Source organism: Nyctereutes procyonoides, unplaced genomic scaffold, assembly GCF_905146905.1.
Source record: "Nyctereutes procyonoides isolate TBG_1078 unplaced genomic scaffold, NYPRO_anot_genome, whole genome shotgun sequence".
In the NCBI taxonomy this organism is placed as follows: Eukaryota; Metazoa; Chordata; class Mammalia; order Carnivora; family Canidae; genus Nyctereutes; species Nyctereutes procyonoides.
This window is the reverse complement of record NW_026575146.1, coordinates 82,386,183-82,413,673: the sequence shown is the minus strand read 5'-3', so window position 1 is coordinate 82,413,673 and position 27,491 is coordinate 82,386,183. Positions and strand designations below refer to the sequence as shown.

The window sequence follows — 27,491 nt, the reverse complement described above, 5'->3', positions numbered from 1 at the left end:
TGCATTCTGAAGCCATCTTACTTTCTTCACTGTGACTCTTTAGGGTACTTAGCTAATTTTCTGAAGGACTGATATTAATTTTCCTGGAGGTAGAAAAGGGCATCTCTGCTGTGTTTTCTAAACTGTCATCATCCTGATCCTTCAGATTACTTTCTCAACTTCCTTTTCTGCCTCATCATCAAAGGAATGGTCTGAATTTCTGCATAGCCACATCAGGCCTAAATCCCATTTCTTCTCCTACTTGCAGGGTTTAGTATTAATTAATTTCCAAGGCAGATGTGATTTCCTTGTTGGAGAAATGACTGGTGGGGAGACTGGCAATAAGAGATCTGAGCCTAGGTGAGGGGCAACCAGCAAGAGGAATCTTGTGTACCAAAATCTTAGGTTTCAAGATTTAAGATTGTTAAAGTAGTAGAATCTGAAAGGTTTATATCTATGAAGAAACTTCAGGCCACTTAAAGCTAGAATTCAAACACTACAGCACTATACTCTATGTTTCAATCTCCTTCTATTATTTCTTCTGCTTTCAAAGAGGGAGGGATTAGTTCTATTATTTTTTCTTACTGTAAAATTACTGTAAAATTCTTAATTCTTAATTCAGAAAATACAGAAAAGCTTAAAGTTCATTTAGTAAGAGCTTTTTTTAAAAGATTTATTCATTCATTCATTCATTCATTCATTCATTCATTCATGAGAGACACACAGAGAGAGAGAGGCAGAGACACAGGCAGAGGGAGAAGCAGGCTCCAAGCAGGGAGCCTGACATGGGAACCAATCCTGGGTCTCTAGGACCACACCCTGGGCTAAAGGCAGCGCTAAACTGCTGAGCCACCGGGCTGCCCACAAAGTTCATTTAGAAACAGCTTCTTTGGGGCCCCTGGGTGGCTTAGCTGGTTAAGTGCCTTCTGCTTAGGCCCTGCTGAGTGGAGAGTCTACTTTTCCCTCACCTTCAGCCCCTCCCCGTGCTTATGCACACGTGAGTGCACGCAAATGTGCTCTTTCTCAAATAAAATCTTTAAAAAAAAAAGCTTCTTTGAACATTTTATTCCAAATCATTTCATCTGTTTCTCTGTAAATTAACACATGGATATAGGCATATAGCATTTTTTCATTCAAAACAGTCATACTACAATACAATACTATTTTGTAATCTACCTTCATCTAACAAAATATAATGAACAGCTTTTCATGTCATCAAATTATAAACTGTCATAATGTTTTGACTACATTGTCTGGATATACTATCCAGACATTTCCCTATTGAAGGATATTTAACTTCTTTCTAGCTTTTCCCCATTATTGTATAGCATTTCATTGCACACTCCTTTTTGTGAACATGTGTAATTATATCTTAAAGTCTTAAACATTGTTGAGAATAAGACTTTCAAAGTTAAAACTGACTTATATACCTTCATCATTTGCCCTGCTTAAAGTTTCACCAATATACCATAAAGAGTGTCTATTCTAATATCAACAGTTCTTGAAATCTACCAATTTAGTGGAAGTTGTGTTTGTTTAAATGAATTACCTATGCTGAGGTTTCATTTAATGTAATAAAATCTGGGCTTCTGGGACAAAAACCAGAATTGAAAGAACTGGTTTTGTAGTTAGAGAAATGTGGATTCAAAACATAGACTCGCTTGGGAATCCCTGGGTGGCTCAGTGGTTTAGCGCCACCTTTAGGCCAGAGCCTGATCCTGGAAACCCGGGATCGAGTCCCACGTTGGGATCCCAGCATGGAGCCTGCTTCTCCCTCTGCCTGTGTCTCTGCCTCTCTCTCTCTCTGTCTCTCATGAATAAATAAAATCTTCAGCCTTTTGCTGAATATGTACGATTTCTCCTCCATTGTATTTTTTTAAGATTTTATAAATAAAATCTTCAGGCTTTTGTTGAATATGTACAATTTCTCCTCCATTTTTAAAAGATTTTATAAATAAAATCTTAAGCCTTTTGCTGAATATGTACGATTTCTCCTCCATTTTATTTTTTTTAAGATTTTATTTATTTATTCATGAGAGACACAGAGACAGAGACAGAGAGGCAGAAACACAGGCAGAGTTGGAGAAGCAGGCTCCATGCTTCCAGGATCAGGCTCTGGGCTAAAGGTGGCGCTAAACCACTGAGCCACTCGGGCTGCCCCTCTCCATTTTAAATTTTTTTTTTTTTATGATAGGCACACAAAGAGAGAGAGAGAGAGAGAGAGAGAGGCAGAGACACAGGCAGAGGGAAAAGCAGACTCCATGCACCGGGAGCCCGATGTGGGATTCGATCCCGCGTCTTCAGGATCACACCCTGGGCCAAAGGCAGGCGCCAAACCGCTGCGCCACCCAGGGATCCCTCCTCCATTTTAATTTTTTTTTTTTTTTTTAAATTTATGATAGTCACAGAGAGAGAGAGGCAGAGACACAGGCCGAGGGAGAAGCAGGCTCCATGCACCGGGAGCCCAATGTGGGACTCGATCCCGGGTCTCCAGGATTGCGCCCTGGGCCAAAGGCAGGCGCCAAACCGCTGCGCCACCCAGGGATCCCCCTCCTCCATTTTAAATAAGACTTTAGTACAATGTAGGACACAGGTCTAAAATCATAGCTTAATGATTTGTTTTATAAACCCATACAATCACCATTTGATAAAGGTCAAATCTCAGAAGGCTCCTTAGCACAGAAGGCTCATGTCTCTTCCTAATCAGTATACCTCAAAGTTAACCATTATTTTGACCTCCATCACATTGAACTTTATAGAACTGGAATCATACAGTATGTACTTTTGTGTCTGGCCTCTTTTATCCAACATTGTATCCATAACAGTCATCCATGCTGTACACAGCAGTAGTTTGTAACTTAACATAGTATTGTACAGTATTATATTGTCTGAATGTACCATAACTTATTTATCCATTCTCTTGTTGCTGGAGTATTTGAGTTTCCAGTTTGGGGCTATTATGAGTAAAGCTACTGTGAACATTCTTGTCTCAGTCTTTGGCATGCATATGAAATCAACTGTTTGGGGTATGTACCCAAAAATAGAATTGCTTGGTTAGAAAATACACATTTAGGTTTAATAAATATTGCAATAGTGTTTGAAAGTGAATGTTCCATTTTATGCTCCCATGTGCAGTGTACGAGAATTCATTGCCTCACCTGATCAATATTATTGTCAGTCTTTTGACTTTTAGACATTCTCATGAGTGTGTAGTGGTACATTTATATTTAATTTGCATTCCCCTTATGATCAATGATGCTGCAAACATAAATTCCTATGGATAATAATTCCCTGATCCACAGAACAAGGAGTGAACAAAAATTGAAATGAAGTTTCACAATAAAAAAATTGCATAGCTTACCATACAACCCAGCCAAGTGTGATCTTGGCCATTTATCTCAGAGAAATGAAAACATGGGTTTACAAAAACACCTGTACATGAATGCTCATAGCAGCTTTATTTGTAATAACCAAAACCTGGAAATAAACCAAATGTCTTTTAACAGGTAAATGGTTAAACAAACTAGGGTTTATCTCTACCATGGAAAAACACTGGCAATAAAAAGGAATGGACCATTGAAATACACAATTTGGGTGGGTCTCAAGAGAATTATGCTAACTGAAAAAGAACCAATTTCATAAAAGTCATAATCTGTATGAATACATTATATAACATTCTTAAAATGCAAAACTGTAGAGAAGGAGAACAGGTTAGAGGATACCAGGGATTGGGTAGAGAGGTGGCTGTGAATATAAAAGGGTAGCACAAGGGATCATTGGGTTAAAACTGTTCTGAATCATGATGGTAGTGGTTGTGACATGACTCTAAACATGATAAAAATGCATAGAACTAAATATACACATAGATACACAAATGGGTGCATGTAAAACTGGGCAAAATATATGAATAAGTTCTGTAGATTATATCATTACCTTGGTCATGATATTGTACTGTAATTTTATAAGAAATGGTCATGAGGGAAGCTGGGAAGGTTATGTGGGATCTCTGTATTATTTCTTACAACTGCATGTAAATCTACAATGATCTCAAAATTAAAAATATAAGCACATAATTGGAACAAGTTTCCTGCTTTGCCATTTGGAAAAAATAAAATAAAAACTTCCCATACCTTACATTATCATACCACAAGAATAAACTCCAAAAGGTTAGGAGTGTAAATATAAGAAATGAAACCATATGGATCCTAGAAGAAAGCATCAGTGAATCCCTCTTTAACCTGGATGTAAGAAAGAACTTTCTAATTCAGAAAACATAAAATAAAAGAAAATGTTCAGAGATTTGACTACATTAGAAAAAAACAAAATCAAAAGACAACTTACAAATTAGGAAAAAATATTCACAAGATTCATCACAAATAAAGGGCTGATATTCCTGTATTTGTTTTCTAGGGCTTTCATAACAAAATACCACCATTTGGGTGGAAGCTGAAGTTCAAAATGAAGGTATTGGCAAATTACTTTCTCCTGAGGTCTCTTCTGCTTGGCCTGAAGATGGCTGTCTTCTCACTGTGTCCTCATGTGGTCTTTTCTCTGTATGTATGCATCCCTGGTATGTCTCTCTGCATACCCTAATCTCTTCGTATATGGACACTAGTTGGATTGAATTAGGATCTACCCTAACAGCCTCATTTTAACTTTTTAAAGGTCCTATCTCCAAATAAAGTCACATTCTAAAGTATGGTGCAAGGGATTAGGGCCTCAACGTTATGAATTCGGGTGGGGACAAAATTCAGTCCATAAGAATTCCTAATATTAAAAAAACCTCTTCATTTCACAGTATATACAAATATTGAATCATGTTGTACATCTGAAACTTACATTAAATGTCAATTATACCTCAATTTAAAAAGAACTCTTAAAATTGAAATACCAAAAAATTTGACAGAAAAAATGGCTAAAAGGAACAAACAATTCACAAAAAAATAAGTAAAAGTAACACTTAAATATATGAAAAGAGAAATGGAAATTAAAATGATAAGCCCATTTTTCACCTATCAGAATGGCAAAAATTTAAAATTTTAACAATATTCTGTTAAGTAAGACAGGGCATAATGGGCTGCATGGTGACTTCCAAAAAAGATATGTCTAGGTCCTAATCTCTGGAATTTATGAATGCTAACTTGGAAATTAACAATTAGTTAAATTAGATATAATTAAGGACCTTGAGATGAAGAGTTTATGTTGGATTGTCTGGGTGGACCCCAAATCCAATGACAAGTATCTTTGTAGGGGTCAGGCAGAGAAAGATTTGACAGTGGAAGAGGTGGCAATGTGACCATGGATGCAGAAATTGGAGTGATGGGGCCAAACAGGTCAAGCGATACCTACAGCCACCAGAACGTGGGAGCAAAAAACCAGATTCTTCCCTAGAGTCTTTAGAGGGAATCTGGCCCTGATGACTTTTTGATTTTGGACTTCCGGCCCCAGAACAATGAGAGAAAATAATTAGTTTGTGGTGATTTTTTACAGCAGCCGCAGAAAATTAATACATAGGGGGTTAGGCAGTATCATATATTGCTAGGACAAGCCTTACATTGGGGCATACGACAGTATATTTAAAAACTACATTAAAAAAAAAAAACAACTATCTATATTCAACCCTGAACAACACAGAGGTTATGGACACTTATCTTCTGTGCAGTTGAAAATCATGTATAACTTTTGACTCCCCCCCCAAAACTTAATACTAATTAATAGCCTGTTGACCAGAATCCTTACCAATAATAAAAGTTACTGCCTTTAATTGGACCTGTACAGTACAAACTGCTGTTCAAGTATATATTTACCTGACATCCAATATTAGGAATTTACTCTGAAGATACACTTCCATCTTTTAAAAAAAATCGAAGTTTTTTACATTACAATGGACGTTCTAGACCTTTACTTGTTGACATAGAAAAACATTCATGGGATCCCTGGGTGGCGCAGCGGTTTGGCACCTGCCTTTGGTCCAGGGCGCGATCCTGGAGACCCGGGGTCGAATCCCACGTCAGGCTCCCGATGCATGGAGCCTGCTTCTCCCTCTGCCTGTGTCTCTGCCCCTCTCTCTCTCTCTCTCTCTCTCTCTCTCTCTCTCTGTGACTATCATAAATAAAAAAATAAATAAATAAAAATAAAAATAAGTAAATAAAAAAAAGAAACACATTCACTACTGTTAGGTAAGAAAAGTAGCTTTCAGAATAGCTTCACGTAGCCAATTTTATTTTTGAAAGGAAAGTCTGTGCATACAAGGAGGGAATTTACAATAAATGTTCTTAGTGGGCTATTGTTATTTTAGGATTCCCTGTTTTCTGAATTTTAATGCTTTGTATATATTTGTTTTATATTCACAAAATCTATAAAGCTAGTTTCTCTCAGGGATTTATAGAACTAACTACAAACACAGTGACAGAATGGGGATGATGGTGATGTGTCTTTGGGAATTCAGGTTAAAGAAAGCTTCCCATACCTCTTAAGTTTTAGCTCTTCATACCAGCTGGGCTTTTTACAGGCAATGCCTTTCCTCTTTCTGGAGCCTATTTACTCCCTGGTTTTTCCACCATTCAGGGCTGTCTCCTTTCTTCTAATAAGGAAATCACATCTGGCTTAGACATATACAATCCTATATATAGGAAATGAAATGAAACTTGGGTCTGCTGAGGTGCTGCCAATCAGGGAAGAATAGAAGGGTTATGGGAAGATCAAGTCACCTTACGTTTCAAGTAAATGAAGCCCCAGTAACAACAAAATGCAGTTGTTTGTTTCCAATTATACAAATGCCAAATCAGTTCTTCAAAGGCTCTCCTGAGATTCCTACTGAAGGAAGATACTTCCAATAGGCAGACTATAAATAATAAGCGAAAATATTCTTAATGGGCAAAACCAGGCTCCAACATCTCACCCTTGTAGTTACATCCTTCTGAAGAGGGTTCAGGCACTCGCTTTTCACCTGGGAGAACCTGATGGACATCTTCGAAAGTGACAGTCCTGCAAATGACAAAACATTCCAACTCCACAAACCCTAGCCCATATGACCCTGGAAGAAAGGGGAAGGTGGTGGGCCAGACGTGGGAGCTAGGCAGAACATAGAAGAATTTCTCTGGCACAGATTAGCTTTCTGAGTCCAGCAAGAATATACAAATTCAATAGATTTCAGAACTTCCTCACAATAAGGTATTAAGTGGTCACTAAAAATTAAATTGTAGACTAATCACAAAATATAGAAAAATTCATAATACACTGACAGTAGCTAAAGCAGGTTACTATACAACATGTACAACCATCCCATTTACTGAAAGGTACATATATATCATTATGGATAAAATGTCAAACATCAGCAATAGAAAGAAAAATATATGGATTTATACTTCTAAATGTTAAACATTGTTGATTTCTAGTCTGTTATACTGATTTTTTGTCTTACGTATACTTCCATAATTTATATAAATTTAATTTAATTACACTTCCTATTCTTTACAAGAACCAAGAATGTCTTGAGTTTAGATTATGTTTTAAGAAATTTTATTAAAAAAAAAGAAATTTTATTAAAGGGAAGTTCTTCAAAAAATAGATGAAAAAAACCTCTGTTGTGGGTCTTTATGTTAGATTTATAGTTCAGCATATAGTGGACTTTGAATGATTTCTCTTATGTTCCCTTCTAATAAACTACTTGTTTCCAAGTATGGGTGTTCTGCCTAGAAAAGAGCTAAGAGGCTCCAACACTGTTCTAGTTGTTTTTATGTCTTTTGATGGAAGACTGTTTAATTCAATTTGCCAGCATATAGTATAACACCTAGTGCTCATCTCATCATGTGCCCTCCTTAATGCCCTGTCACCCAGTTACCCTATTCCCCCACTCACCTCCCCTTCTGCAACCCTTTGTTTGGAAGAATTTATTTTACTTCTGAAACTTTAGCAATAATGCCCTGTGGTAATCAGTGAGAGAATTACTGTACTCATAGTTTCCCTTTAGAACCAACATCAAGAGAATCAAAACTATAGGGCATAAACTTGACTAAGGAAAATTCACAAAGAGTTCCCGTGAATTCATAATAAGTTGGACATATTGCTATAGTTAGAATTCTTTCTTGTCAACTCCCATGGTTTATCATCTGTACTTCTCCAGAGATTTTTGTCATGCACTGCCTTTGACCTACTTTTATTTCCCCTGTTGGATTATGAACATCATAAAGGTAGAAGTTATATCTTAATTCATCTGTGTTTCTTCCTAGTACATAGGCACAGTTTCTTACATACTGTAGGCATATGCAATGTCTTATACAGAAACCCCATTTCTAGGATACTTTGTCTTAGGAAACAAGGATGTTCACTGAACAGTTCCTGATAATAAGGGCACCTAGGTGCTTCAGTCGGTTAAGCATCTGCCTGCAGTTCAGGTCATGAACTCAGGGTTCTGGGATCAAGCCCTGCATTTGACTCCCTGCTCAGCAGGGAGGGAGTCTGCTTCTCTCTCTCTCCCCTGCTCCTGTGTGTGCTCACATTCTCTCTCTCAGATAAGTAATTTAAAAAAAAAGAATTCCTGATAATAATGGGTAAAAAAATGTTTTGGAATAGACAATGTGTTAAATAAGATATGACAGACCACACTATTATCATTATGATTTGGGCCTCAATTTAATTGTCAAAGAGAGATACCCATCCGGAATGGCTTAGTAAAATACACCAGAAGGTACAGAGTTAGAAAATAGTAGAATCAGGTAGTTAGTTAAAGATTAAGGGCTTTGGAACTCAAATTCTAGTTCCATCTCTCAGGAAATCTGTGACATTTCACAACTTATTTCAGCCCTTGATACCTCGCTTGCCTACATAGTTTACTGGGAATGGTAATACCTTCCTCACGGTTCTCCTGAGGATTAAATTAGTACATATATTGTATTAGAGTTCTCCAGAGAAATAGAAACAACAGGATGTGTGTGTGTGTGTGTGTGTGTTGTGTGTATTGAGAGAGAGAGAGAGAGAGAGAAGAGAGGTTAAGAAAGAGATTTTAAGGAATTGGCTCATGAGATTGTGCAAGTCTGTTAAATCTAAAACCTGTAGGTCAGGTCAGTATGTCACCCTGGGAACAGTTGCAGTTTGAGCCAAAAGCTCTGCTACCAGAATTCCTTTCTATCCTAGGAGAAGGCGGCCTTTAGTCTATCAAGGCCTTCAACTGACTGGATAAGGTTTACCCACATTCTGGAGGGTAATCTGCTCTAATTTAAATTAAATGTTAATCTCATTTAATAAACACCTTCACAGGGGACACCTGGGTTGCCCAGGGGTTGAGTGCCTGCCTTTGGCTCAGGGCATGATCCTGGAACCAGGGATCGAGTCCCACATCAGGCTCACCACAGGGAGCCTGCTTCTTTCTCTGCGTGTGTCTCTGCCTCTCTCTCTGTGTCTCTCATGAATAAATAAATAAAATCTTAAAAAAAAAAAAAACTTCACAGAAACATTCAGAACGATATTTGGCTAAATATTTAAGCATAGTGGCCCAGCCAAGTTACATAAAATTAGGCATAAGTCCATCCCTTGTCTCCTTGGCACCTATATTCATCTCCCTAAACCATACTTAATATCTGAATAAAAACAATAACAAGGTCATACTTCCACTTAACATGACACAACTATCCTGCATAAAACAAAAAAATACACGAATCCTTTCCCCAGAGGAGGATGCAAAGTCTTGCATGTTTACTTTTCTCCCTTATATCCCACAAATTAAATATTATGATGTAAAGTTAATAGTACATACTGTAAATTCAATACATATTACATAACAGTATAAAAAAGGAGCAAAGATATTTATATACATACAAACACAACAAAATAAACACTCATGACAATTATAGTCCTAATTTCTAAACCTGATCACATGGTTGTTGTGGGCATTTATAACTACCTTCTTCTACCACCCATTCCATATTTCCTTTGCCCTCGGCAAGCTCCTAACTGGTAATGGTTATTTGGTGGGGTCATCCAAACATTCATTCTTGGGTGTCTGGCCCATGAATAACCCCACCTTTATAGTTTGTAGTTTGCCATTCTCTTTAATCATAGGGTATGGTAATATTAAGAGACATCTCAAAGGATCTCCTATACTCTATATATACTCTTCCTTATCTCTGTTTTGGGGTAGCAGTCCAACTTCTCCTTGATAATCAAAATCAATAAACCCAGCCAGCATACCTACTCCCCTCTGCCTTTTGATTCAGAGAGATGAGAAACCCAAAGCAATTGGGTAGCAGGCTTAATTTATGGTTAAATGGAATCATTGTATCTCTTGGTGGAAGCATTCCTCCCTTTGGAACTAAGACCTCTGTGCAGCAGAGCACAGGCTGTGGGGAGGGGAAGCAAGTATTTTGCTATTAGGTCACCAGGGGTAGTAGTGAGTGGTGTCACTCCCATTTCTACCTCTTGATTCCTAGCCTTATGAATCCTGACTCGGAGAAACAGCACCAGAAAGTGGATGCTGATACCAGGGGATACACAGCCTTCTGTAGAACCATGCCCTAGCCCGGCAAGATACTGCTACCTAGATGGCATTGAGACTGAGTCTTCAAAACATCATTCCATTCTGCCAAGCCAGCTGCTTCAAAATGGTGGGGAACTTGTTAAGACCAGTGAATTCCATGAGGATGGATCCACCGCTGTGCTTCAATTACTGTGATATGAGTTCCTTGATCAGAAGTAATGCTGTTTAGAATACCATGATAGTGGATAAGGCATTCTGTAAATCCACTGATGGTAATTTTGGCAGATGCATTATATACAGTATAGTCAAATCTGTATCCAGAGTGTCTGTTCTGATAAGGAAAAGAAAATATTGCTCCTTCCATAATGGAAGCAGTCCAGTGTAATCAACCTGCCACCAAAGAATGGTGCTATATCAGAGAATCAGTGTTGGTCTCTGCGGCTGACAGATTGGGGATTCAGCAGTGACTGTAACTAGGTTGGGCTTAATGAGTGGACACTCATGTTGCAGAACCATGGATAACTGCCATCCCTGCCACCATGGCCACTTTGTTCAAGAACCCATTGAGTGATGACAAGGGTAGCTAAGGAAAGAAATCATGTAGTGTCACAGCCTGGGTCATTCTATACACCTTCTTAAAATCCTCCTCTGCTGAGCATTTAATATGGGACACAAATAGCTTCACTTTTACACATTAAGAGAGCTCTGTACCTCTTTTCTAGATTTCCTTCACATGAATTTGCCAATCACGTTCAAGTTCCTGACCACCCAGCCAAGCCACTGGCCATAGCCTGTATGTAATTGCACATCTGATCATTTTTTCTTCCAAGCAACAACAACAACCAGGTGCACTGCTCAAAGCTCTGACCAGTAGGATTACTTGTGCCTTCAGGGCATACTTGGCTTAATCACTTATGATTTTATGAGTGCTGCTCTACACAACCTACACACACCAAAGCCTTCTCTTGTTCTGGGCCCTATTAATGGTTTGTTGGGTCAGATTACACCCAGTTTATGATGGTAACTTGGTGGCCCATGGTTTAGTGTTTAGTCTCTAAGGCCCAGTAGCAGGCCAAAACTGTTTTTCAAAAAGTGAGTAGTTAACTACAGAGAATGGCAAGACTGCTTCAAAATCCTAAGGGCCTGAACTGTGACCCATGTATAGGGTCCTGTCAAAGGCTCCAGGCAGCATCACTATCTGCCTCTGATATTTTTAAGATTTGAAAGAGAGAAAGAGATAGGGAGAGAGAGCACACAGGGAAGAGAGGGAGAAGCAGGCTCCCTACTGAGCAGGGATGCCAATGCAGGGGCTCAATCCAGCACCCTCAGATCATGACCTGAGTCCGAGGCAGATGTTTAACCAACTGAGCCACCCAGGTGCCCCTGCCTCTGATATTTCAAACAACCTTGGATACAGGGCTTTATGGCCCAAGAGGCAAAGTGCTTGTATTTTTTGGACTTGCGGCAGAGTCAGAGCCTTCTCTTGTTCTGGGCCCTACTCAAAACTAGCAGCTTTTCACATGACTTGGTAAATGGGCTGAAATAACACACCCAAATGAAGAATAGATTGCCTCCAAAATCCAGAGGTTCATTAGGCTTTGTGCCTCTTTTTTGGTTGTGGGAGCCAGATGCAATGACTTATCCTTCATCCTTAGAAGGGATATCATGACATGCCACACACCACTGGACTCCTAGAAATTTCACTGAGGTAGGTAGACCTCTAACTTTTTGTTGGATTTATTTCCCAAACCTGACACATAGAAGTCTTATCAGTAAATCTAGAGTGGTTGCCATTTCTTGCTCACTAGGCCCAATGGCATAGTGTCATCAATGTATCTGACCAGTGTGACATCTTGTGGAAGGGAAAGACAATTAAGATTCCTGTAACTAAATTATTATCACTGTAAACTAAATTATAGGGCTGAAGAGCTGATGTACCTCTGAGATAGAACATGGAAGGTATATTGTTCTTGCCAAGTGAAAACAGTTGTTTCTGGTTGTCTTTATTAACAGGGATGGAGGGGGAAAAATTGCTAGATCAGTAATCATATAGGAGGTACCAGGGAATGTGTTAATTTGCTTAACTGATGAAATCACACGTGGTAAAACAGCTGCAGTTGGAGTCAATAACCAGCTTATGATAACCCATTGTCATTCACCAAGATTCCTCTATCTGCAGAGGCCAAATAGGCAAGTTGAATGGGGATATGGTGGGAATCACCATCCCTGCATCTTTAAAGTTCTTTTAAATTTAAAAAGTTTTTTTAAAGATTTTATTTATTCATTCATGAGAGACACAGAAAGAGGCAGAGACAGAGGCGGAGGGAGAAGCAGACTCCCTGCTGGGAGCCTGATGTGGGACTGGATCCCAGGACCCCAGGATCACAACCTGAGCCAAAGGCAGACGCTCAACCACTGAGCCACCTAAGAGCCCCTCTTCAAAATTCTTAATAGTGGCACTAATCTCTGCAGTCCCTCCAGGAATGCAGTATTCTTCTGGTCTATTATTTTATTTTATTTTTTTAGATAGAGGCAGTTTTAGTAGTTTACAGTTGTCCTTTCCTCGCTCAACAGGCCAGAGAGACAGTTGCTGAGTATGTCTGTTGCAATTATCCATTCAAGAACTGGAGGAGAAACCACAAGATGGGTTCAGGCACCTATTGGATCTGCTGTGAGATGGACCTTAGCTAAAACAACACTGATCACCAGACCTCCTTAAGTCCCTACCCTGACTGGTAGACCAGTAAGGTTCTGGGTCTCCTGGAATTAGTGTCAGCTCAAAGCCAGTGTCTAAGGTCTAATTATTTCCTTTTCCTCAATGTATGGTCACCCTGGTAAAAGCTGTGGGTTTTTGGGGAAAGCATGTGGGAAAATTATCAGCATAAATTTTTGGCAGTGTAACCTTTTCACTCAAGAGGTTCTGGGTCTGCATACTGGGTCAAGTCTGAGAATTGACTGATAGTCCATGACCTTTTATTATTCAAGTTAGGCTTTTGTTCACTTGACTGGAACTCTTTCACTTATACAGAGTAAGAATTAAGACTCCCATCTATTTCACTTCCACCAAAGAATACCATATTCCCAATTACCCTATAACAGAGATTTAAAAAATTCTTTCATGATCATTTTGCATTCATAATAATTTCATATTTTTAAAATCCATGTTTCAAGTTACTTAGATTTTTAAAAATTTCTATTGGAAACTTAATTTTCAAGTAAAATCTATGCTTCAGGAAGCTTAATGATCATCTTTTTTGAGGTAGGTAAAGAAGGTTAGAGTAGGTATCACCTCATACTCAATCTCACACATAATATTTCAGTCACTTATATAGTTACTATATTCAGATCGCAACCAAATACATTATCTTCCAAAATCCAGATTTTAAGTTGCATTCAAACACACAAAAACAAATTTACCAGATCTCACGTGATCTCCCAATCGTACTCATTTAAAACCGACACGTTATCAACCTTAGAGTCACAATGTTTAATCACCTGCCCTTGCACTATCATACAATTCATTTAGAGATGAGTACAATCACAAACCACTTTCCCATACTTGTACATTTCACTCAACACCTTTGACAATACCAAGTGCAACCAACGCATACATGTGACCAAGTATCAGACCCAGAAACACAACCACTTGTTCTCACCGATACATTTCTTCACATGGCACTTTGAGATAGGGTTTCTGGACTTAAGCAAGGTTAAAAAAATCTTTAGATTTGCCCCTTCTAGCAGATAATCTGTACTGGCTTCCACCCTCTCAGTCAACTCTGGTTTCTCACACACAGAGCTCACAGTGTCGCTTCATGCCTCTCCCACGCATAAGTGTAAGGATCAAGGTCAGCTCTGCCTGGCCCAGGGATCGGTTTCATCCATCAGGGTTCACACAGACAAACACACACACATCCCGGTCTCAGGGAGACCAACCTCCTCCCTTCTTGCGACAGACACCCACCGCAGCCAACTGCTCCTACTAGTCATAGGTGGACCCAACACGGCCTCCCACAGAACGTTACAAGTTTACTGCCCGTAGAGTCGCGCCGCCCATAGGCACGTGTAATCAATCACACAGTCCCCTCACTCCTAAACCACGTTAGATCACAGCACTCCACAATCCCTGCACGTGGCCGAGTTCACCGCGTGAACCCACACGGGTATACAGCACAACCACTATTTCCAACGGTCTCAAAAACGTTTCACTAACCAATATCCTCACTCCGGCACCCTGAGACTCCTCACCCTCTTCGGACTCATAAAACACATCTCGCACCGCCACCTTACAGACGAAGGCCGGATTCCCCCGCATCAGACAACAATTCTCTCAAACCACAGCACGTGCGCGTCCACCTTGAAGGGGGTAGGGACAGCCACAGTGCCAGGCTCGAAATCCTCCCTCAGAGGAATCCGAGGTCCCAAATTCAGACCCAAAATTCGGCACCAAGCCTTGGAAACGAAGAGGTTGTAGCGTCACTCCAGGACTGCGTGAAACTGAGCAGGTGCATCCCGAAACCTGGCGGAAGGTTTACCTCTTTCAGCGCCTGGGCTCTTTCCTTTCGGACTACGTTTCCCAGAGGACACAGCGGTGCAAAGCTACTTCCGGTAGGAACGTCTGCGGAATGGTCGGCGGCTGAGGCAGGTGAGGACTTTACCCGACCAGCAGGGCGTGCGAGGCTAGGCGCGCGGCCTCGCCTGGAATGCGAATCCGAGTTTGGACCAGCGCCCTTCCCGAGGATGCTGAAGGTAAGGAATCCTGGAGCTCAAGGCCTGGATAAGAGGAGTATCTGGAGTGTTAGGCCTCCAAAGTGCGGGAGCTGCTTAGGGAGGATAGGTTGGGTTGTTTTGAGTGCGTGAAGGAAACTATGAGTTTGTCTCTGGACTGAGTGTATTTGGTTCTGGTGATAGCGACTGGGTTCGGGATCGTGCTTTTGTGGCAGTTTAATTGTCTGAGTGACGATTTGTGTGAATGGAGTTTGTATGTGATGGTGACCATGACTGCGGGTGGCTATTGTGTTCCTGCATAAAAGGAAAAAAGCACAATTACACAAGCCGTTACACTCAGGCTCACGGAGTCAGGCAATAAGGGAGACTTTCCAATATTCACCTGTAGATTCACACAACCAAAGACAAAAAGACAATCCAACCCACGTTTGTCATCATCACACAACCTCAGACACAGCCACATATATATCATATAGTAAAACAAACCGAACAGTCACTCCCCAACCACAAACTGACTTTATGCCCACTTAGCCCTCATCCCCAACACTTATCTGAAGAACTCAAGCATATCACCAAATGTTAAAGAGTCATAATTACCATGGTCACAGACACTGTCGCACTCCACATCACCCACAAGGTCACACAATGTTTGAGCTTCAAGAAAGTCTTGGTTAGGGGCACCTGGCTGACTTAGTTAAGAGCTTGGGATTCTTGATCTTGGGATTGTGACTTCAGCTCCACCTTGGATTTGGAGATTACTTAGGAAAGGCCTCGTGTCTCATAGTTCTTTTTTTTTTTTTAAAGATTTTATTTATTTATTCATGAGAGACACACAGAGAGGCAGAGACAGGCAGAGGGAGAATCAGGCTCCCTATGGGGAGCCCCATGTGGGGCTTGATCCCAGGACTCCGGGATCATGCCCTGAGCCGAAGGCAGATGCTCAACCACTGAGCCACTCAGATGTCCTTCATACTTCTCTACCTCACTACTTCTGCCATTCTCCTTAGAAACACCTTAGAGTAGGAGGAAAGAATGGTACTCTTGCTCATCCAAAATCAGTCTAATGATTAGGAGCTGCTTCTTACCTGAAACGTTCATAAAAACTTTTAAAATTCCTTGTTATATTACTTTATTTAAAGTAAAAGTTAAAAGTTGTCTATGATTCTTCAGCCACTCAAAGCAATTTTTAAAATAATTTATTTATTCATTTATTTATTTATTTGACAGAGAGAAAAAGGGAACAGTGAGCAGGGGGAGGAGCAGAGGGAGAGGGCCAAGCCATCCCACATGGGGTTTGATCCCACAGAGATCATGACTGGAGCCAGAACCAAGAGTGAGACGTACAACCACCTGAGCCACCCAGGCACCCTCACTTTGAATATCTTATTATAAATACTTTCACCTTCTTTATATACATATATATATGCCTACGTATGTATGTATTTTTCCCTAAAAGATTAGACACATTCGGGGATCCCTGGGTGGCTCAGCAGTTTGGCGCCTGCCTTTGGCCCAGGGCGCGATCCTGGAGTCCCGGGATTGAGTCCCACGTCAGGCTCCTGGCATGGAGCCTGCTTCTTCCTCCTCCTGTGTCTCTGCCTCTCTCTCTCTCTCTCTCTCATAAATAAATAAATAAATCTTAAAAAAAAGATTAGACACATTGGTTTTGTAATTCTTTATTACATGATATTTAGGTCTTTTGTCTGTATTCAGGAATAAATTTCAGAAGATTTTCCAGGATGCTTACAGGTGTACTTTTTAAAATTCTCACCAGTACTCCAAACTAAAGTCTCAAGTATTCATTTGGTCTGGAATTTTATATATATATTTATATATATAGAGAGAGAGATCACATGTGCACATGTGTGGGGGAGCTGAGTGGGGAGGGAGGTGAGAGGGAGAATTTTTTTTTTAAGATTTTTTATTTATTTATTCATAGAGACACAGAGGGAGAGAGAGAGAGAGAGGCAGAGACACAAGCAGAGGGAGAAGCAGGCTCCATGCAGGGAGCCCGACGTGGGACTGGATCCTGGGTCCCCAGGATCACACCCCAGGCTGCAGGCGGCTCTAAACCGCTGCGCCACGGGGGCTGCCCGAGAGAGAGAATTTTAAGCAGGCTTTAGGCTCAGCCCAGAGCCCAGTGTAGGCTGATTCCTTTTTTTTTTTTTTTAAGATTTTATTTATTTATTCATGAGAGACACAGAATATGAGAGAGAGGCAGAGACACAGACAGAGGGAGAAGCAGGTCCCATGCAGGGAGCCCGATGTGGGACTGGTTCCCGGGTCTCCAGGATCACAACCTGGGCTGCAGGTGGCGCTAAACCGCTGAGCCACTCGGGCTGCCCGGTAGGCTGATTCTTGTGACCTCAGCCAAAATCAAGACTATCGCTTAATTGCCTGTGCCACTCAGGCGCCCTGGTCAGGAAATTTTTGTTCTATTTATTTCTTCTTTTTTGTCTGTGTTCCATCAGTCTCTATTTTTGAAATTCCTGTGAGTTATGCAGTAGGTCTTTTAGATCGTTTTCTATTTCCCTAATCTTTTTGTAATGACCATTTCCTTTTCCTCTTAAACTCATCGAGGATCTTGTCAGTAGACGTCTGAATAGGTTGGTTGGGACCATTTTGTTATAGGGACACTGGTCTGCCTCTCTAAATCTGTCCTGCTGAAAAGCCTGGACCCAGTCTTTCTTGAATCCATCCCACTATTCCTGGCTTCCTTCCTGTTTTGAGTAAGGTTGGGATTTGTCCAATTTCCCTCTTACTTTTTATGTGTATGGGGACTGGGCATAGAAGATACGAAGAGGGAAGAAAAATGTCATTCTATATTAGCACTTCGGAAGCTAAGAAGCAAGATCATCACATGTCTTTTTTTTAAACCCCTCTCATCCAGCAACATTTTCTTTGGACTGTGAATTTCTTCTAAAGTGAAACTAAGAAGAGGACTAATACATTGAATTCTTAAAAAGCCATGGCCAATGTAAGTTGATTTTTTTTGGTTCCTAATTGATGTCCTTTTTTTCCGTAGTCATATGAATATTTGCATTCTTTATCCTGATATTGTTGCCTAAGTGAATATCCTACAATAACTTACAAGTGAGTAAGTGTTGGTTTCAAAACTTCAAGGTCTTCCTTTTTTGCTCCTCTCCTTTCTAACCAGTGTTCTTATACTCATTCAATACATCATTTTTCATTTCCCATATGCTCAGACTTTTGCCAGGGGAAGAGAACAGAAATAGTATTCTTTTGAGGGAAATATTGATGTTTCTCTTGTCAGAACTTTGGTTTGATGAGGTGATTTAACAAATATTTTTGAGTACCTACTGTGTGACAAGCACACTTCTAGGTAACTATGAATAAATTGGTGGGGGAAAAAATCAGACACATACAAATCATCCCTTGTAGAACTTAACTTGTAGTGAGAGAGACAAAAATAACTTAAGTACTACCAGACTTAGATTTTTTTAAAAGATTCTATTTATTTATTTGAGAGAGTGAGGGAACACAAGTGGGGGTTAGAGGGAGAGAGGGGGAGGAAGAAGCAGATTCCCTGTCTAGCAGGGAGCCTGACATGGGCTCGATCCTCAGGACCCTGAGATCATGAGCTGAAGACAGACACTTTAACTGACTGAGCCACCGTGGCACCCCAAGACTTAAGATTTAAGACACAGATACATACACACACACATATATGAACAAATGAACAAAACAATTACAAGATAAAGCTAAGACCAAAAAACAAATATATGTCCTATCAATAAATGTATATGAATTTTAACTCACAAAAGAAAAAGGCTTTTAGGTTGAGTCTCAAAGAAAAACTCAACTCTTTGCACTCAGAGACTCTGAGATACTTAAATGACTCAGAAAGTTTAATGAAAGGATGGATAAATTATGCCAGACAAATGGAAACTAAAAACAGACAAAAATTCAGGCCACATAACACCATTAAACATGGCAAAGGGTAGTATATAATTCTAAGGCATACATTTCAAAATGAAGATAACATAGTTGTAAATACACATATATCAAATATTATAGCATCAAATTTCCTTGAGCAAATAGGAAAGCAGATAGAAGGAAGTAGTAGAGGACCTAATTAACCCTTTCAAAGTCAAGCCAAGTAGACAAATTTAGTAAGGATGAAACACTCCATCAAATCTACCTAATTGATATATATTCAATTCTATATCCTAGTAATAACAAATATATGTACTTTTCAAGTGTCCATAGACCAATCAGGAAAAATGACGTAATATTAGGCTACAATAAGGTCCAAGTAAGAAGAAATGATATACCATATTCTCTGAACACAATGAAATATAGCTAGGATTTAATAACAAAATCAGGATCCCTGGGTGGCTCAGCGGTTTAGCGCTTGCCTTCGGCCCAGAGCGTGATCCTGAAGTCCCAGGATCAAGTCCCACATTGGGCTCCCTGCATGGAGCCTGCTTCTCCCTCTGCCTGTGTCTTTGCCCCCCTCTCTCTCTGTGTGTCTCTTATGAATAAATAAATCTTTAAAAAAAATCAGAAAAATAAAGTTATTCTTACCAACATTTTATAAAATCTCAATTCCTGGATCAAAGATGAAATACAATCCAAAAGTAAAGAATTTTGGGGCAGCCCTGGTGGTGCAGCGGTTTAGCGCCGCCTGCAGCCCGGAGTTTGATCCTGGAGACCCGGGATCAAGTCCCAGATCAGGCTTCCTGCGTGGAGCCTGCTTCTCCCTCTGCCTGTGTTTCTGCCTCTCTCTCTCTGAATAAATAAATAAATCTTAAAAAAAAAAAAAAGTAAAGAATTTTGGGATCCTTGGGTGGCTTAGGGGTTTAGCACCTGCCTTTGGCCCAGGGCATGATCCTGGGGTCCCAGGATTGAGTTCCATATCGAGCTCCCTGTATGGAGCCTGCTTCTCCCTCTGCTTGTGTCTCTGCCTTTCTCTCTTTCTCTGTGTCTCTCATGAATAAATAAATAAAATCTTTAAAAAATAAAAATAAAAGAATTTCTGGTACTCTGTGATAACACTACATTTTGGAACCCATAGGATTTAGTTAAAGTAAGACTCTAAGGGCAAAGTTACAGTTTTAATGCTTCTAATAAAATAATGAAAATATATAAATTGAAAAGAAGTAGAAGGAATTATGGAAGGAATTATAAAGATAAAAATTTTATGTGTTAGAAAATAGGAAAAACATAATTAATGAGATAATAATATAAATCTTAAATTAGGAAAGAAAGAGAAAGCATAATATAAAAATTTAAAAAGCAGAAAATCCACAGAAACAAAGGAACTAAAAAGAATCTGGAAAAAGTACATTATTGGATTATTTGCAAATACATTTTATTTATTCACATATATACCATTTTTAATTGCTCTTGCTTCTTGAGATCTGAATTTCTATTTGGTGTCATTTCTTTTTAACTTGAAGATCTTCCTTCTGCATCTACAGTTTGTGTCTTCTCATGATAAATAGTCTCAGCTTTCTTTATTTGAAAATGTCTTTATTCCACCTTAATTTATAAAATAAGTCAGGAAATGCATCCTCTTCTATTTTCTGGAAGAATTTACTGAATTGTATTATTTCTTCCTCTATTGTCTGATAGAATTCAACAACAAAGGCATCTATAGTAAGCAGAATAATGACCCCCAGAGATGTCTACATGCTAATACTGGAACCTGTGAATATGGTGCCTTATGTGGCAAAAGGGAATTTGCAGATGTTATTAAATTAATGATTTTGAGATAGGGAGATTATTTTTGATTATCTGAAGAATCAGGATCAGAGGGAGTGTGAGAATGGAATGTGCATACTCCTGTTAGTGAAATGAAATGTTACTGGCTTTGAAAATGGAGGAAGGGGACAGCCCCGGTGGCCCAGCAGTTTAGTGCGGCCTTCAGCCTAGGGCATGATCCTGGAGACCCAGAATCGAGTCCCATGTTGGGCTCCCTGCTCGGAGCCTGCTTCTCCCTCTGCCCTTTCTCTCTCTCTCTCTCTCTCTCTCTCTCTCTCTCTCTCTCTGTCATGAATAAATAAATAAAATCTTAAAAAAAAAAAAAAGGAAAATGGAGGAAGGGGGCCATGAACCATGTAAGAGGCCTCTGGAAGCTAGAAAAGGCAAGAAAATAGACTCTTTCCTAAAGCCACCAGAAAGGTACATAGCCCTGCTGACATCTTGATTTAGTCTAGTGAAACCCTTGTTGGACTTCTTTTTTTTTTTAATATTTTATTTATTTATTCATGAGAGGCACAGAGACAGAGAGAGGCAGAGACACAGGCAGAGGGAGAAGCAGGCTCCACGCGGGGAGCCCGACGCAGGACTCGATCCCAGGTCTCCAGGATCACGCCCTGGGCCCAAGACAGGCGCTAAACCCCTGAGCCACCCGGGGATCCCCCTTGTTGGACTTCTAACATATATATCTGTCAGATAATAAATCTGTTGTTTTAAGTTACTATATTTGTTACAGCAGCAGTAGTAAGTAAATGCACCATCTGAATTTGGAGTTTTCTTCATGGGGAGGCTTTAATTTCTTTAATTGATCTAGGGCTTTTGGGGGTTTCATTTCTTTTTGAATCAGTTTAGTAATTTGTGTCTTTCAAGAAATTCATTTATTTCCATTTAGATGTCAAATTTATTAGCATAAAGTTGTTTATAATATTCCCTTATTATCCTTTTAATGCCTGTCAGATCTATAGTAATGCCCCCTTCTTAATTCCTGATGTCAATAATTTGTCTTTTTTCTTGTTTGTATATGTATTCTAAAATACATCAGTATTTTATTGATGTTTTCAAAGACTAGCTTTTAGTTTTATTAATTTTTCTCTACAGTTTGCCTTTGCCTTCATTGCTATTTCATTAATTACTGATCTGATTCTTTCCTTTTTTTCTGTGTATTTTGGGTTTAATTTTCTCTTCTTTTTTGAGTTCAAATTCTTTTTTCTTTTACCCGTGCGCTATTTTGAAGAGTGTTCTTTAACTTAAAAATTTAGGGGGACTTTTTCAGATCCTTTTGAGAATTCATTTTTAACTTAATTCATAATTTAATTCTGTTGTGGTCAGAGAACATACTCTGTGATATCAGTCCTTTTAAATTTATTGAAACTTATGACCTGAAATGTGCACTATCTTGGTGACTGCTCAATGTGCATTTGAAAGAAAAAGGGGTTATACTATTGCTGGATAGAGTGTTTATCAGTTAGGTCAAGTGTTTCGTAATAGTGCTCAACTCTTCTATATCTTTTTTTTTTTGGTCACTTAGTCTATCAATTACTGAGAGAGGACTGTTGAAGATTATAGATACAGCTGTTGATTTGTTACAGTTCTGTCAGTTTTGATAGCTGTTTCCATAGTGTAGCAGTTATCACGTTTGTCACACAATTCTGTCAGTTTTGCTTTATGTGTCTTGAAATCCTTTAGTAGATGCATGTATATTTAAGATTACTATGTCCTTGTTTTCCTTAAGTTTGTTTGGTTATTTATTTATTTTTAATGATCTCTACACCCTGTGTGGGGCTTGAACTCACAACCTGAAATCAAGAATTGCATGCTTAAAAAAAAAAAAAAAGTTGAATGGTTTTCCAACTGAGCCACCCAGGTACTCCAAGATTCCTATATCCTCTTGCTGAATTGACACTCCTTTATTATGAAATGTTCCTTTTGGTAATATTCTTTTTTTTTCTCTGCATTCTATTTATTAATATAACTGCTTCAGCTTTCTTTTATTGTTACTTTGTGGTATATCTTTTTCCATCTTTTTTTTTTTTATGATAGAGAGAGAGAGAGAGAGAGAGAGAGAGAGGCAGAGACACAGGCAGAGGGAGAAGCAGGCTCCATGCACCGGGAGCCCGACGTGGGATTCGATCCCGGGTCTCCAGGATCGCGCCCTGGGCCAAAGGCAGGCGCCAAACCGCTGTGCCACCCAGGGATCCCCCTGCACCACCCAGGGATCCCCTCCATCTTTTATTTTAACTTATTTTAAGTGTATCTCATATAACAGCATATAGTTCAGTCCTATTTTTTTTTTAAGATTTTATTTATTAATGAGAGACACAGAGAGAGAGAGAGGCAGAGACACAGGCAGAGGGAGAAGCAGGCTCCATGCAGGGAGCCCAATGTGGGACTCGATCCTGAGTCCCCAGGATCATGCCCTGGGCCAAAGGCAGAAGCTCAACCTCTGAGCCACTGGCTGCCCTCAGTCCTATTTTTTTATCTAATCTGATAATCTCTGCCTTTGAGTATCTAAATCAGGAGTTAGCAATCTGTGGCATGCTAGCCAAATCCAGCCCACAGCCTCAAGCTAAGAATGATTTTGCATTGCTGAAGGGTTACAAATAAATAAAGAATAATATGTGATAGGGACTATATGTGATTCATAGAGCCTAAAATGTTTACTGTCTGAATCTTTTCAGAAAGTTTGCTGACTTCTCCATGGACTGTTTATATTGAATGTAATTATTAGATTTTAATCTATTACCTTGTCATCTATTCTTCCTTTCCCCCCCTATTTTCCTGCCTTCTCTTGGACAAGTTTTATATTTGTTTAGTGTTCCATGTATCTCCACTGCTTTTTTAGAATTCCATTTATCTCCACTATAGGATTATTAGCTATACTATTTTTACTGTTTTATTGTTTTTGGGGTTGTTCTAAGATTTCCAATATGCTTTTAAAAGAGTTTATTACAGTCTTCCAGTAATTATGCAGTTTCACAAATAATGCTAAAATCTTACAACTAGATACTTCCATTTTCCCTTTACATCTTTTTTCTATTGTTGTCATATATTTTATTTCTATATGCATTAAAACCACAAAGCTTCCTCTTCTTTAAATGATTAGTTATCTTTTAAAGAAATTGTTAAATGAAAATATCTTTTTTATTTACCTCCAAATTTATTATTTATAGTACTCTTCATTCCTCTGTGGTTAGAAGTTTTTACCTAGTATCAATTTTTGTCCCCCTAAAGAACTTGCTTTAACTTTTTTTTGCTTTAACCTTTTTTTGTAGCCCAAGTCTTTTGGTGAAGAATCCTCACAGCTTTTGTTTCTCTTGAAAGACAGAACAAAACAAAAAACAGACCCAAAGCTTTATTTCCCCATAATTCTGAAAGATTTTAGTTGGGTATAGAATTATAGACTGACAGTTTTCTTTCAGATTTTAAAGAAACTGTTTTGTTGTCCTGCCTCCATTGTTATTAATGGGAAGTAATCTCTGATTCTCATTGTTTCCCTCTGTATAATGTGCCTTTTGTGGGGAAGAGAATCTGGTTGCTTTTAAGATTTTTTTTTTCCTTATAGTTGGTGTTCAGCAGGTTGGTTATAATAAGTATTCTTTGTTTTTAAAGTTTTATTTTTGTAAGTAATCTCTACACACAGTGTGGGGTTTGAACTCATAACTCTTGAGATTAAGAGTCCTACGTTTTTCCAAGTGAGCCAGCCAGGTGCCCCTAGCCTTCTGTTTTTATGTTACTCGGGGGTTCATTGAACTTCTTGAATCTGTGGTTTTTTTTTTTTTTTTTTAAAGAGCTTTTCTTTTTTTTTTTTTAATTTTTTTTTTATTTATTTATGATAGCCACAGAGAGAGAGAGAGAGAGAGAGAGGCAGAGGGAGAAGCAGGCTCCATGCACCGGGAGCCTGACGTGGGATTCGATCCCGGGTCTCCAGGATCGCGCCCTGGGCCAAAGGCAGGCGCCAAACCGCTGCGCCACCCAGGGATCCCCTTTTCTTTTTTTTTTAATTTTTTTTTTATTTTGTTTTGTTTTTTTTTTTTTAAATGAAATTTGGAAAATATTTTGCTCAATGATTCTAAGAATTTTTTTTTAAAGATTTTATTTATTTATTCATAGAGACACACACAGAGAGAGGCAGAGACACAGACAGAGGGAGAAGCGGGCTCCATGCAGGGAGCCCAACATGGGACTCGATCCTGGGTCTCCAGGATCACACCCGCTAAACTGCTGCGCCACCAGGGCTGCCCTCTAAGAATTTTTTTTGCCTTGTTTTTCTCTTCTGACTCTTTGATTACATGTATGTTGGACTGATAATGTCTCATAGATCATTATGGCTCTGTTTACCTTTTTTTTTTTTTTCTACAGTCTTTTTTCTCTCTGGACCTCAGTGGGTGATTCCTGTTGACTTGTCCTGTACTGATCTTTTCTTCTGTTGTGTTAATCTGCTGTAGATCCTTCTAGTGAATTTTTTATTTCTTGATTTCATGATTTGCCTTTGATTATTTTTCAAAGTACCTAAATTTCTCAAATCTTTGCCTGCTAATTTCAACATCTGAATCATTTGTTGGTGTTTCTAGTGAGTTTCTCTCATCTTTTTTTTTTTTTTTTGCATTTCTAATCTTTTACTAGTAATTATTTCTAATAATTTTAATTGTATACTCAACATTATATATTATATTTTGTTGACTATGACTCTGGATCTTGTTAATCTCTTCTTAGAGAAGAAGTTAGCTCTACTCGATAATTCATATAATTATACATAATATAAAGCATGGCTCTTAAAACATCATGATACTGGTATATAAATAGATCAAGGGAACAGAATTGAAAAATTTAGAAATATACCTGCATATGATAATTTAACATTGATAAAAGCGGTATCTTAAAAGAGCAGGCTAAAGATAGACTTTTTTTATTGAGATATAATTGGCATGTAACATTGTTGGTTTTGGGTGCACAAAATAGTGGTTTAGTATATGTTACAAAATGATCACCACATTAAGTCTAGTTAATATCCATTATCACATATAGTTACAAGGTTTCTTTCTTGTGATGAAAACTTTTCAGATCTAGTCTTTTAGCAATTTTTGAATATACAATACAGTATTAATAGCTATAGTCACCACATTGTACGTTGTGTATCCCCAGGGCTTATTAATTTTATAACTGGAGGATTATACCTTTTGACCAGCTTCATCCATTTCACCACCACCTCCCCTGCCTCTGACAACCAGCAATATGTTCTCTGTATCTATGAGTTTGATTTTTGTTTTCTGTTTTTAGATATCACATATAAGTGAGATCATATGGTATTTGTCTTTCTCTGTCTGACTTATTTCACTTATTATAATGCCGTCAGAGTCCATCCAAATTGTTGGAAATGGTAGGATTTCCTTTTTTTAAAAGATTTTATTTGTTTTTATTTATTTAAGAGATAGAGCATGAGCAGGGGGAGGGGCAGAAGGAGAAAGACAAGCAGACTCCCCACTGAGTGAGGAGACCAATGCAGGGCTTGATCCCAGAATCCTGATATCATGACATGAGCCGAAGGCAGATGCTTAACTGACTGAGCCCTCCCCCCCCCCTTTTAAGTAGGCTTTACATCCAGCGTGGAGCCCAATGCAGGGCTTGAATTCAGGCCCCTGAGATCAACACCTAAGCTGGGATCAAGAGTCAGACACTTAGCTGACTTAGCCACCCATGTGCCCCTCCTTTATTTTTTTTATTAATGGCTGAATAGTATTCCTGTATATGTGTGTGTATCACATTTTCTGTATCCGTTCATCCATTGGAGGATACTTAATTTGTGTCTATGTGTTGCCTATTGTAAATGATGCCTCAGTGAACATGGAGGTCCCAGTATATTTCCAAATAGATATTTTCATTTCTTTTGATTACATGCCCAGAAGTGGAATAGCTGGATCACATGGTAGTTTTATTTTGTTTTGTTTTATTTTTTGAGGAAGTTTTATACTATTTTCTGTAGTAAGTTCACCAATTTATATTTCTCACTAACAGTGGACAAGAGTTCCCTTTTCACCACATTGTTGCTAACACTTGTTATGTTTTGTGTTTTTGATAATAGCCATTCTGACAGATGTGAGGCAATATCCCATTAGGTTTTAATTTGCATTTCCCTGATGATCAGTGATTTTGAACATGTTTTCATGTACCTGTTTTCCATTTTTATGTCTTTTTTGGAGAAATGTCTACTTTCAGATCCTTTACTTATTTTTAATTCAGATTATTTGGGGTTTTTTTGCTATTGAGTTGTAGTTCTTTATATTTTGGTTATTAAACCCTTATCAGATACATGATTTACAAAAATTTCCTCCATGTAGGTTGCCTTTTATTTTTGTTGGTGGTTTCCTTTGCTGTGCAGATTTTTAATTTGATGTAGTCCCATATGTTTAGTCCCATATGTTTATTTTTGCTTTTCTTGCCTTTGCTCTTTTGGTATCAAATCCAAAAAGTTATTGCCAAGTATCTTTAGCACTTATGATTTCCTCTAGAAGTTTTGTAATTTCAGAATTTATATTCAAGTCTTTAATCCATTTTGAGTTTATTTTTATGTATGATATAAGATAGTGGT

General features: G+C 38.8%; 1 protein-coding gene across 5 annotated transcripts in view; it reads left to right on the top strand.

Annotated features, from left to right (window-relative positions):
* Positions 1–27,491, top strand: part of ZNF461 (zinc finger protein 461) — a 52,333-nt gene that overhangs the window by 2,142 nt on the left and 22,700 nt on the right. The window contains exons 1-2 of one of the 5 annotated variants that reach the window (XM_055310694.1): positions 13,772–15,202; positions 18,072–18,158. The exons of 1 other annotated variant lie outside the window; for it this stretch is intronic. In XM_055310694.1, the coding sequence (XP_055166669.1) occupies positions 18,150–18,158 (9 nt within the window). In that variant the 5' untranslated portion in view covers positions 13,772–15,202; positions 18,072–18,149. Of the gene's footprint in view, positions 1–13,771; positions 15,203–18,071; positions 18,159–27,491 lie in introns of those variants that run through there. 3 more of the 5 variants (XM_055310693.1, XM_055310691.1, XM_055310692.1) reach the window with 3 other exon arrangements.